This window comes from Microplitis mediator, chromosome 11 (genome assembly GCF_029852145.1).
Source record: "Microplitis mediator isolate UGA2020A chromosome 11, iyMicMedi2.1, whole genome shotgun sequence".
Taxonomy (NCBI): Eukaryota; Metazoa; Arthropoda; class Insecta; order Hymenoptera; family Braconidae; genus Microplitis; species Microplitis mediator.
Window position 1 is genome coordinate 301,043 of NC_079979.1, and position 12,619 is coordinate 313,661.

General features: G+C 33.4%; 2 protein-coding genes across 2 annotated transcripts; both read left to right on the forward strand.

Annotated features, from left to right (window-relative positions):
• The first annotated feature begins 391 nt into the window (after window positions 1-391).
• On the forward strand, window positions 392-4,270 carry LOC130677948 (uncharacterized). The gene is made up of 6 exons (XM_057484886.1): window positions 392-943; window positions 2,053-2,305; window positions 2,369-2,598; window positions 2,654-2,946; window positions 3,341-3,799; window positions 3,862-4,270. The coding sequence occupies exons 1-6, from the start codon at window positions 473-475 to the stop codon at window positions 4,223-4,225; spliced, it is 2,070 nt and encodes a 689-aa protein (XP_057340869.1). The 5' UTR covers window positions 392-472; the 3' UTR covers window positions 4,226-4,270.
• A 1,733-nt stretch (window positions 4,271-6,003) lies between these two features.
• LOC130677949 (uncharacterized) lies at window positions 6,004-8,592 on the forward strand. The gene is made up of 6 exons (XM_057484887.1): window positions 6,004-6,512; window positions 6,586-6,829; window positions 6,908-7,140; window positions 7,199-7,431; window positions 7,673-8,128; window positions 8,199-8,592. Exons 1-6 carry the CDS (start codon window positions 6,078-6,080, stop codon window positions 8,557-8,559), a joined length of 1,962 nt encoding a protein of 653 aa, XP_057340870.1. The 5' UTR covers window positions 6,004-6,077; the 3' UTR covers window positions 8,560-8,592.
• The last annotated feature ends 4,027 nt before the right edge of the window (window positions 8,593-12,619 follow it).

Genomic DNA, 12,619 nt, shown 5'->3' on the forward strand with positions numbered 1-12,619 from the left:
TGAATTTCTGACTAAACTATTGGAGGTACGAGAAAAATGATTAAATATATTTTGTAGGAAATGAAATTTCCTACAAAATTATTTCAGTACGTTTTTGCCGTATCTTTGATAGTTAACTCAGAAATTTAATTCTAGTCTTATTTATTATTTTTCGAAACAAAACAAATTTACTTCGGAGTCAAAAAAATATTTTATATAAATTTTGAGTTTGATATTCTGGTAGAGCGGTGAATTTCCGTTAGTTTGACTACCAACAAGCCGTACTTATCCTAACTTTTTTTTTAAGTCGTACGTAGACATGAAATTATTTTTCCTAATGGAGTGAACGGTGCGATTATTTAACGCGTCAGCAAAAAAATGCTAGCGGCCAATCTACGTAATTACGATAGCAGTCAAGCTCGTGCTGATAAACAGCGCGAATTACTGCCCAAGTAAATATTTAAAATAAAAATTACAACGAAACTTTTAAAACATGAATTTTTTAAACGGAATTAAAAATATTCGGGTGAATTTTTTTTTTTTAATTTGCGCAATAAATTTGACAAAGTCATTGGATTTACATTCGCTGGAATCAATTGACGAAATAATAAATTTTGTTACGGAAACCAGTGAATATTTAGATTTTTATTTCATTGATACCGCCGCCGAAGAATTGGATGATTTAGAAATAGACGGGACTAAATATTACAGTGAAATTATTGAAAAATATTTTTTATCGGTACCTCATGAAAAAGTTACTGACAAAGAAATAAATGATCTTAACAATCTGATTAGTATTGTTGACGGATTGTGGGAACAATTTGGACGCGAAGATTTGGAAGGCTATAAAAAAAATAACTTTAGAAGTATTTCATTGAATTCTCTACAACGCATACTAAACAATCTTTATTTAGATTACGTGGGAAATACTAAATTTAGTGAATTGCCTCGGCGCATTGGAAAGGTAAAATTATAAACTTTTAAGTACATGTCATTATTATAAATTAAATTTCCGTTAATTTGAATACCCACAAGCCATATTAATTTTTAAAAAATTTTAAAATCGTATTAAATGGACACTTTTAGATAAAATGGATAAAAATCAAAATTATCATATTTTTTCTTTTGTTATCGAGTAGAGTAGTCAATTTCCGGTGAAATGAGTACCCACAAGCCATATTTATTTTTAAAAAAATCTTTTAGTTGCATAAATGGACACTTGGTTAAAATGGATAAAAATTAAAATTTGCATATTATTTCATTTATTATCGGGTAGAGTAGTCAATTTCCGGTGGAATGAGTACCCACAATCCATATTTATTTTTAAAAAATTTTAAAATCGTATAAAATGGACACTTTTGGTTAAAATGGATAAAAATCCAAATTTTCGTATTTTTTCATTTGTTTTCGAGTAGAGTAGTCAATTTCCGGTGAAATGAGTACCCACAAGCCATATTTATTTTTAAAAAAATCTTTTAGTTGCATAAAATGGACACTTGGTTAAAATGGATAAAAATTAAAATTTGCATATTATTTCATTTATTATCGGGTAGAGTAGTCAATTTCCGGTGGAATGAGTACCCACAATCCATATTTATTTTTAAAAAATTTTAAAATCGTATAAAATGGACACTTTTAGTTAAAATGGATAAAAATCCAAATTTTCGTATTTTTTCATTTGTTTTCGAGTAGAGTAGTCAATTTCCGGTGAAATGAATACCCACAAGCCATATTTATTTTTAAAAAAATCTTTTAGTTGCATAAAATGGACACTTGGTTAAAATGGATAAAAATTAAAATTTGCATATTATTTCATTTATTATCGGGTAGAGTAGTCAATTTCCGGTGGAATGAGTACCCACAATCCATATTTATTTTTAAAAAATTTTAAAATCGTATAAAATGGACACTTTTGGATAAAATGGATAAAAATCCAAATTTTCGTATTTTTTCATTTGTTTTCGAGTAGAGTAGTCAATTCCCGGTGAAATGAGTACCCACAAGCCATATTTAATATCATCAATAAAATATGTAGTGGACATAATTATTTATATTAAATTTTAATTTTTTAAGGATGAACGTCCTTCAATGTGCGAAATAACGATGAATGATCAGGTACGGCTTCGTAAATTACATCAAGTCGTTATTTTAACAGAACTCCGGGGGTTTATTTTGACGTTAAAAGGATTAAACGAAGGAGAATCTCCTGAAAAAGCAGTAGCTCGAGCAATTATACATTCAGATCAATATTTACTGGCATCGCGATCTGGTTACGTTTCCACAGCAGATGTATTTCGTCGCTGCGATCCACAAAAACATATTCGCGGTAAGCAATAAGTCATAAAAATGTAATTTTTTAAATAGCTGACGTCAACTATTTATACTTTAGGTGAAACATTCACCGAATTTCTGGGACTATTTCAAGGGATAATTGCTAATCAGAAGCAAATAAACTCTGGCAGTGAATGCTCCCAAGCATGCAGTGTTCCGGAAAATTCAAGAATCGACAGATGCTACGAAATGTTTTGGATCCATAACACATATTGTAATTTGAAGGAATGCCGAGGTCGAGTTATCGATTGTCAACCTATGGGCGGAAACGTCACAGCCTGCGAACTGGTAATTTTTTTGAATTGATAAATAATTTGTGGGCAATAAAAATTTTTGTCTTTAGGACGAAACGTCAGATCGACGCATAGAGTGGGCGGTCGTACACGAAAGAATAGAGAAGCCGACATATGAAGATCACATGATGTTTATCAGAAGTATTAGAGTTAAAAGAAGAAAACAAAAGAAAAAGTTGTTGCCGGATACTTGTAACGGAAAAGTAACGACTTTTGATGATAATGATGCTGAATTGACGTATTGTCATAATTGTAGATGCGTTTGCGTTGAAGAAGACGGAAAATCCTCGGCTTTGAGAACAATTAGTTTGAGGCCACAATTGGCGGATATTAAAAATAATATGCAAGTATTTTTATTATAATTTTGTATTTGACCCGAAAATCACTCATTAGTGGTTTGAAAATTCCCAACATCAACTTCAGAGTCAAATTTGAATGAGACCCAACTTGATTTCCGCGGAAAAGACAAAGCTGCCACATTTTCTTGGCAAATCTCTTCAAGATGTCGCATTTTCAAAATTTTTTAGGGAGATCCGTTATGCCCCAGATTTCTTTCGTCGCTCTAGAGTCTGCTAAATCTATGAAACTTATGAAAACATGACGATGACAAAAATTTTTGATCGGTTCCGTTAAGTCACGGTCTCCCCTAATCCCAAGTAGGGAACGTGCGACATTTCAAGGGTATGAGTGATTAGGATTAATAAATATATTCATTGTCATATATTTATATCGATTAGGGTAATTACCGGAGTAAAGTTTGTGGAAAAAGATCGACTTATTCATATCCAAATCGAACAAGCTAAATTGGACAGGTCTGGTGATATTGAACTTGGAACTGAACAATGGAAAGAACTTGAGGATTTCGAGTACAGTGACGCCTTTGAGGGAAGTTTTAAACTAAAAAACGGCGGGAATCAATCGTTGGTAGAGAAAGAAGATTATATATTTATAACTGTTGATTATAGAACGATAAATATCGATTCGCTGCGTACTCCAGATGGTCAAGTTCTTGTTGGAGTACGTTTAGCTTTTAACCCAGAAACTGAAGCTATAGAATTGGAAATTTTGGGAGCGCCATTTGATTATGAGACGGGCAAGTTGGAGGAGCCAGTTAATTTTAATGGACAAGGTCCTTTGAATTGGATCACGTGGGAAAATAATCCGTATCCTTCTGGAGACTACAAGGGGGGTTACAGGTAAACTTATTTTAGCAATTACTCATTTTAAATTTATAATTTTTATGAGTTTACTATTTTAGACGAGAAGTAAAGTTGGATAACTCGGATGAACCTTTGAAAGGACCAGATAAAAACATGCCCTCTCCTTATTTCAATCAAAAACTGAAGATAAGAGCAACAAGTTACGAATTGGATTTGGCGCAACACACTATTCCTTATTTAGATATTCAACCAGTTATTTATCCCGGTATAAAAGTCCCCCTTCGTGGACTGGATATAGTACACAGGGCACAAAAAGGCTACGGAGGGTTCCTTGCTTTAAGACTATGCGCTTACGATTTTACTGGTCACGTTAAATATGAAATGACCCAAAGTGATTATGATAAATTTAAAGCTGATTTTGATGACGATATTTTTGTAAAAATAAGAATTAAATCTGAGTAAACTTTCATTAATAAGAAATTGAATAAATAAATTTATAACAAACAATAGTCATGTACTTTTAATTTTCATAACAAAAATATGTCTATCTTATAGAACTGTGTAATACTTATAAAGAAGCTCCCCTAGTGAAAATTTTTCGGACTTCTGTCTGAAAAACTCAGTTCTAGAGTTCTAAAGACTTTTTCAGAGTTCGAAAGACTTTTTCGGACAAAAGTCCGAAAAATTTTCACCAGGGTCGGCTTGTGGATATTCGTTTTAAAGAAAATTTAATTCTTTACACGACAATGCCCTATCGAAAGTGAAAACCTGTTTACTGACAGTAAATCAACGGCTGATAAAGAGCTCTAGTGTGCACTTTTAAAACTGTCATATAACGATTTTAGAGATAACTAAGAATCAACTGTTAAGCAACTAGATAAAAACTGTAAATTAAATTGTATAAAATAGAGTTAATAAACAGTCAATACCAAATCTTTACTTGATGGTGTAATTCACATGTGCAAACAGTTTTTTAACGCATGGAAAACCGTTTATAAACTATTATTTAACTGTAAAAAGATTATGCAAAAGCTATCTATAAACGATTGTAAAACAATTTAATAACAATATAAAGTTTGTTTTAAAACGGCCGAATATTACCAAACTATAAAGAAAAATGTGTGTTATAGCTTACTACCCTGAATGTGTAAATATTCACGAATCAAAAGAGACCTGATCGTTCAAGAATACTTTGTAAACTTTGATAATTATTACAAGTTTTCTTTCTTCCAATCCCAAAGTGTTATCTTTTTCTTTAGAGAAGGAAATCCAGATAATCAATTCATTTCTATTCTATATTATAAAGCGCCTATTTTACTTATAGAGAATACTTAGTTTAAATCATTACTCTTACTATTTGTGAGAAATTTGGAAAGTATCTAAATAATAAGACAGAAATTTTGATAATAGTTCTACCATATTTTCACCATTCTGTATTCTGCATATTTTCACCATTTACGACATTTTTTATCTTCACTAGGGTAAAAAATTTCTGATTATTGTAATATAGAAAAAAATCTAATATATTAAATCGGAAAACAATCGACCTTCTATTTATCTCAACTATTTTTTAACTGCTAATTTACCGTAAGGTACTACTTATACTCTAGTTATTAACAGAAATTTTTCAGTTGAGTAATTACTTATTAACTGTTTCTTCACTGGTTTTTTACCGGGTCCATTCTGAAAACACTTTGATCTATTCTGGATGAATTCTGAAACCACTTTGGTTTCACTCTGGAAAAAGGGCACAAAACCACTCTGGAAACATACTGGATTTAAAATGGTTACATTCTGACTATGATTCCAGAGTGTTTCCAGAGTGGGTTGACGGTCGCAAGGGGTTTAAGAATGGTTTGGATGAAGTATTATAATTGTTTAATAACGATTTTAAAACAGTTTCATAAAAGTTCAATTTCAAGGGAATAATCATTATAAAATCGTTCGATTTCGTTTCTGCTTTGATCCGAAAACCGTTTATTTTTCGCACATTACTACCGTGAATAAACCGCTTGTTCACGGTTAAAAAACTGTTGGTAAATAGTGAGAGTATTTAAACCGTTAAAAAACCGTTTTTTAATTCTATGAGGGCGACCTCGAAAATATCGAAAAATTATTCATAACTTATATGTACGTGGTATAACGTGAGTTATTGCGACAATATGAAAAACATATCTAACTGATAAGTGTTATTTAAAAAATAATTACTTGATAAGCTGTAGAAACTTAAATTTTCTTTTACATTAACATGACTTTTAATCACTAACAAACATGTAAAGTATACGTCATATGTAGGGAGAAGATAATATAGAAAATGTCGAATATATTTTGTATGATTTTCATGATTTTTGTAACAACCGAATTGAGTGAGTCATTCAACGTTCACTTAACGTGTGATATCGACGAAATCGTTAAATTTGTTTCGAAAGTTGGGGTTTCTCATGATAACGATAAAATAAAAGAGGCCGCGGAGGAATTGGATAAATTAGAAATTGATGGGAATAAAAATTATGAGAAGATTATCGATAAATATTTTGTGGAAATGCCGAAGAAAAATATCAAAGATAAGGATATCAATAAATTGAAGGGTTTGATAAAGAAAATCGACGAGGCTTGGTCACAATATGGAACCAAGGAGTTGGGTAACGATGACAAAGTTGAGCTGGCTGATTTGCCTGGGACCCTAAGCGAACTCTATAAATTTTATATAGGAAATTATGAGAAAGACTTTCCGTCCCGAGTTGCACAGGTAAATTTTATAAAATATTTATTATTTTTTCTAGTTAATGAACAAAATTTTATTAGGCGATTTTCTTAATTAGGATAAACGGCCGAGTGTTTGTGAAGCTGAGGTGAATAATCAGATCCGTCTGGAAAAATTACATCAAGCTGTCGTATTGTCAGAGCTTAGGGCTTTTATTTTGAATCTCAAGGGAGCCGAAAATAGTCTAAGCACAGCTTCCAATGCTGTCATACATTCAGAGCAATATATTTTAGCAACGCGTAATGGTTTCAAAGCAGTTGAGAATTTTTATTATCGCTGCGATCCAGAAGAACACATCCGCGGTAATGAATAAGCAAATCACCAAAAGATCGTTTAGCAATTAAGAATAATTTCAATAACAAAAATGACTTTTGTTTAAGGTGAAACATTTTCGGAATTCCTGGGACTTTTTCAAGGAGTTATTGTAAATACTGAGGAAACTGATTATGGCTGTTCAAGTGATTGTGAAGATATAATAAATAAACGGTATAAAAATGATGGGTGTGATCAGTCAGAGGATGGCGGAAAAGGATACGACCATTGCCCCGCAAAACCGTGTAAAGGTCAACTAGTTAGATGTTTTTATGTTGGCGACGCTGAAGCCTGCGAATTGGTAATTCGATGATAATAAACTATTGTGAGCTGAAAGTTAAGATAAATTGTAATTACAGGACGAATCGTCAGATAGACGTTTCCAGTGGGTCAAAATAGAAAACAAACGCAATGATTCTTATGGAAACTCAACAAACGAATGCGATGGAACAATAGTCAATTTACGTGACGCAAAAAAAAAGTATAGTGATTGTAGCACTTGTGGATGTGTTTGTGCTGAAGAAGACGGAAATTCGACTGCAATAAGAGCAATAAGTTCGATACCACAATTTGCAGACATTGAAAAAAATATGTAAGCATTTCTATTGGCTTAGCCTAGTAGCATTGTCTTCAGCAAGTTTCTTTACGAATGTCCTAGAATTTTACTCAAGGTATCTTACGGAAGTACCTTGACCCAGTCGTGTCCAAGACTGATGACGCAGACTTGCTGGGGACTGTAGATATAGATCTACCTAAGACTTTCTTAGGAATGCTACTAGGGTAGAATTTCCCGACCTGGACATTAAATTAAAATGATTTTCCCATTGAACTAGGGTAATTACGGGAGTAAGATTCGTTGAAAAAGATGGACTATTTCATATCCAAATCGAGCAATCTGAATTAGGAGCTTACGGTGAAATTATAGAGGGAACGGAAGAATGGAAGGAACTTGATGACTTTGAATATGTCACAGCTCGTTTAGGAGGATTCAAAATAAAAACTGATGAAGGGGAACGTCAGTTAGTTGAAGAAGATGATTTCGCATTTATTACTGATAACAACAGAGGTTTTCATCTCGATGAATTAACTGCTCCAGACGGTCATGTTATTGTAGGAGCTCGTATTGGTTTTGATTGGATAGAGGATGCCGTCGAATTAACTGTTTTGTCGTGGCCTTTTGATTACCTGACAGGTAAATTAGAAAACCCAGTAAAATTGTCTCAGGCAAGCAATTTAGAATGGATTAATTGGAAAAATTCACAAAAACGTGTTCCAGTAAATATGCAACGGTAAATAATAACTTTTGGTCCAATGATTTTTTCATAGTATTTTTATCTTTAATGTTTTTGTTATGATTAGGAACGATTGGCTTTTAATATTTTTCGATGAACCCATAAAAAGTCCTAAAGAAAATAGCCACTTCCCACCACCTCACACCATGATAGATGTACAAGCTACAGGTTTTCGAGAAGATATGGCTCAACATACAATCCCTTACATAGACCTTCAACCAGTAACTTATCCATCAGTAAAAATACCTCTACGTGGACTAGAAATAATTCACCGTAGTTATGGAAACTATGGAGGGTTTCTGTCACTGAAATTACACACTTATAATTTCACGAGCCACTTTGGATATGAAATGACAGCAGATGATTTAAAAAAATATAAGCGTTATTTTAATGATGATCTTAAGTATGAAATACCACGAAAAATATAATATTAATTCAATAAATATAAACCTATCAACCTATTGTATATTGTTATTTTCTTTACATTCGAAAAATATCAACTTGTTTTTTTCGTTTTTTGCGTGAGCGTAACATTTAAGAATGTTTTTGTAACGTAAGATTTACTTGAGATAACGCAATAAGTTAGCTAAATAATTCGTAAGTCATTATTTTTCGTATTTTATGCATTTTGCACGCCTCATAAGCGAAGCGTTGAGGTAGTGCTCAACTCTCAACATCTCAAGGTCAAGCAATTTTCTGGCCTTAAGATGACTCTATTGCGTTGATATTTCATCGATAGGATAATATGAGCACACGTATATCAAGAAAAGACTTGAGAAAACTTATTATGTTTTTTAAATAACATTGGTTCTGCTACTTTAAAGAAAAAAACGAGTTTGAAAAATATTTCACTTGGACGTCCGGATGTCTGTATGTATCCACTCTTTTGGGATGTAGTCAGCATAACTGCCGAAAAAATTATCGTATCGAGAGCGGTTTTTTTTCATTTTGTTCAGAATTTCCTCAAGATGAACCCTTTCGACATTTACTATCGTCGGTTCAGTCGTTTTTTAAATATTAAATTAAAAGTGATGTTTGATAGCATATTTTTTTTTGTATATATACTCAATCCCGTATATATATTTTTTTTTACCGGTGCTACCTCTGACGGATACTTTTGGAAACCTCATTTTTTACCCTCCTCAAGTTGCATGCCTTAAACGCAATGCGGGGAGATTTTAAACTCTATGTTTTTATATATATATATATATATATATATATATATATATATATGTATGTATATATACGGGATTTTTACCGGTGCTGCACTCAGACGGCTTTTTTGCACATCCCCCCCTTTTTTTTTTTTACTCTGTAATTGAGGGATACAAGTTATTTTGACTTCAAAATTAAATAAGCGTTATGAGGCGTGCACTTTTGGATTTTCCAAACTTTTTAAGACAATAGTGGGATAAAACAAGGAAATTATTCTCGTGGGTGATCTTCCCTAGTAAGCATTGGAAGTCTTACGTAAATCTCCCTGATAGCCAGAGTTTCTAATCAGAAAGTTGGTGTACATGAGTTGCGACCAACTTGACGACAACTTTCAGCTTGTGTAACTGTTGACTACAAGTTGGCTACAAATTGCTCAAAAACTTGGCGACAATCTACTGCCGCAACCTGTCGACAATTTTCTGAGCAATTTATAGGCAACAGTTACACGAGCTGAAAGTTGTCGACACGTTTCTCGGAAAGTTGCCGTCAACTTATGGAAATGCCAACTTTTGCGGCCAACTTGACTATCAGGGCTGTATCTTCAATCTTGAGCAAGTCTGCATCATCAGTCTTAAACGAACCTGAGACGACACTTCTGTATATCTTAAAGAAGTCTGTAGCAGTATTTGCTCAAAATGCATTAGCACAGACTTGCTGCAGAATTGCTGAAGACACTAACACATGGTCGCCCTCTTCGTGACTTCGCGAGTTGTCTATTCAGCATTAGTATAATAAATTCAGTGGCGCTCATTTGATGTTTGATATAATTTTATCAAGTGATAATGTTATTAATTTCTAGCACTTTGAATTTAAATTATGGCTACACGGAAAAAAATTTTCTTTGAAAATTACCGTTAAATTTAATGTAATTAAATTGCGAAAATTATTTGAGGTAATTATATATAAATTTTTTTTTATTATTTATTGGATGGAATCTTTCAATAATAAACGAGCTTAGAGGCTTCTATTTATATGCGTCACAACAGATTAAAATTATATTGACTGGAAATATTATTAAAGTAGTAAAATTTATTTAATAATTTGATTTTCAAAAATATCGTCGTTAGATGATTTTGACGAATATATCTTACAAACTTTTAGAAATAGGGCAATTTCTATAAGGGCCAAAATTGTAGAGCAGAAAATATCTGATAAAATGAGTACCATTAAGCAGAACTTATTATTAAGGGGGTATTCTGGTTTAGAAATTCGAAAAAATCGATTTTTTTTTGCATATTTCCAGAGTATAACCCTTCAAGAAAATGTCCCTAAAAGGATTTTTCGAAATTCGAATTATTTTCGGAGTTACAGCTCATTTTGTGACGTGCCGACAAAACCGTTTCGCAGCCGGGTCGCGTGAGCGAACAATAGACGATCGGCTAACTCTGGCGCTCTGGCCGCCAAGGTCTTTTGTACTCGATGTATTTTCTTCACTCGATGTATATTTCTCAGAATTCACTACTCGGGAACTGGGTGATCGTTTTAACCAATTTAGTTCAAATATATTTATACTAAGTGCTCAGTTAAGTTCAGTTTTGTTTCGACTATCTCGCTGTACAAACGTAAGTATTCTGAAATCAGTGACGTGAAAAACTATGTTTTTAGTGTAAAATTTAATTAATTAGTGCGAAATGGACATAAAATATAGTCGAGGTACGAGTCTTCGTGCATGTAGAACGAGGAAACGTAAACCTCCATGTAATCTGGGTCGTAGGAAATCGGATACTAGCTTTGCAAGTGCCTCTGCAGCTAAGCTACACAAGTCAACGACAGAAGATGTTATACTTGAAAATACATACGGGTATTGTATCTTGGAATTTTTTTCAGTGTTTACGGCTTTATCTTCAGTGATTGTGTGTAGTACATGCAAGAAAAGTAGAAATTTTTCGCGAACTGCAGCACGTGGATTGGGATTCCAGATCACATTGAAGTGTAGTTGTCCAAATGAACATTATATCAATTCATCACCATTTATCAATAAAGCTTTTGAAATTAATTGTAGAATTGTTGCTGTAATGAGACTTTTAGGGGTAGGGAGAGAAGGTATAAATATCTTTTGTAGCATGATGGATATTTGCCACGGGGTATCAATAAGTATGTATTACCTTTGTATGGACCAACTGTATAAGGCAGCATATTCAGTATACGAATCTGTCATTCCCAAAGCTGTTGAGGAAGAAAAAGAATTGATGCAAAAGCATGAACCTGATACTGACTCCACGCATCTTACTGTGTCAGGTGACGGGACGTGGAAGAAGCGCGGTTTCAACTCACTGTTTGGAGTTACTACTCTAGTGGGAAAATACAGTAAAAAGGTTATTGATACTGTAGTAAAATCAAGCTTCTGCCAAGGATGTAATTTATGGAAAGGTAAAAAAAATTCAGACATTGAAGCTTATAATGATTGGTACGAAGAGCATCAAGATACGTGTACTATCAATCATGAAGGAAGTTACGGTAAAATGGAGGTGGATTCGGTCGTTGAAATGTTTAGTCGTTCGGAGGAAAAACATGGGGTAGAGCTTGTCAAATACATCGGTGACGGTGACTCTAAAACTTTTAAAGGGATTCTTGATATAAACCCATACGATGGTGATCCTGTAGTCATGAAAAAAGTGTGTAGGTCATGCCCCGAAGAGGATGGGGTCCCGTTTGCGGAAAGCAAAAAAAATAATACTGGTATTGGTGGTAAAGGTCTTGGAAAGCTAACTGATAAAGTTATAAATGAGCTAAGTCTCTATTATGGTTTAGCCATTCGAAGAAATCCAGAGTCCGTAGAAAATATGAAAAATGAGGTATGGGCTACTTATTTTCATAAAATTTCTACGGACTCTAATCTATAACATCACTTTTGTCCGCAGGGTTCATCGAGTTGGTGTAAGTGGCAGGTCGCTGAAGCTGAAGAAACTCTGGATGAATTTCAGCATAATAATCCTCCTTTAACTGAAGCAGTTCAGAAAGTTATTAAGCCAATATACGAAGATTTGTCTTCAGAAAGCTTGCTGGAAAGATGCTTGGGCTCAGAAACTCAGAATAATAACGAGTCTTTAAATTCGCTCATCTGGACTTTCGCACCCAAACATATTCATGCTGGTACCCATACAATTGAAATTGCTAATTTCATTGCGGTATGTATATTTAATGAAGGATTTTTACCAGTTTTAAAGATTTTATCATCAATGGGAATAACAATTGGGCCAGAATCTCACGCATTCGTGAACAAACGTGATCAAGTTCGAATTAATAGGTCCGAGGTACGAGCTACTGAGGCTT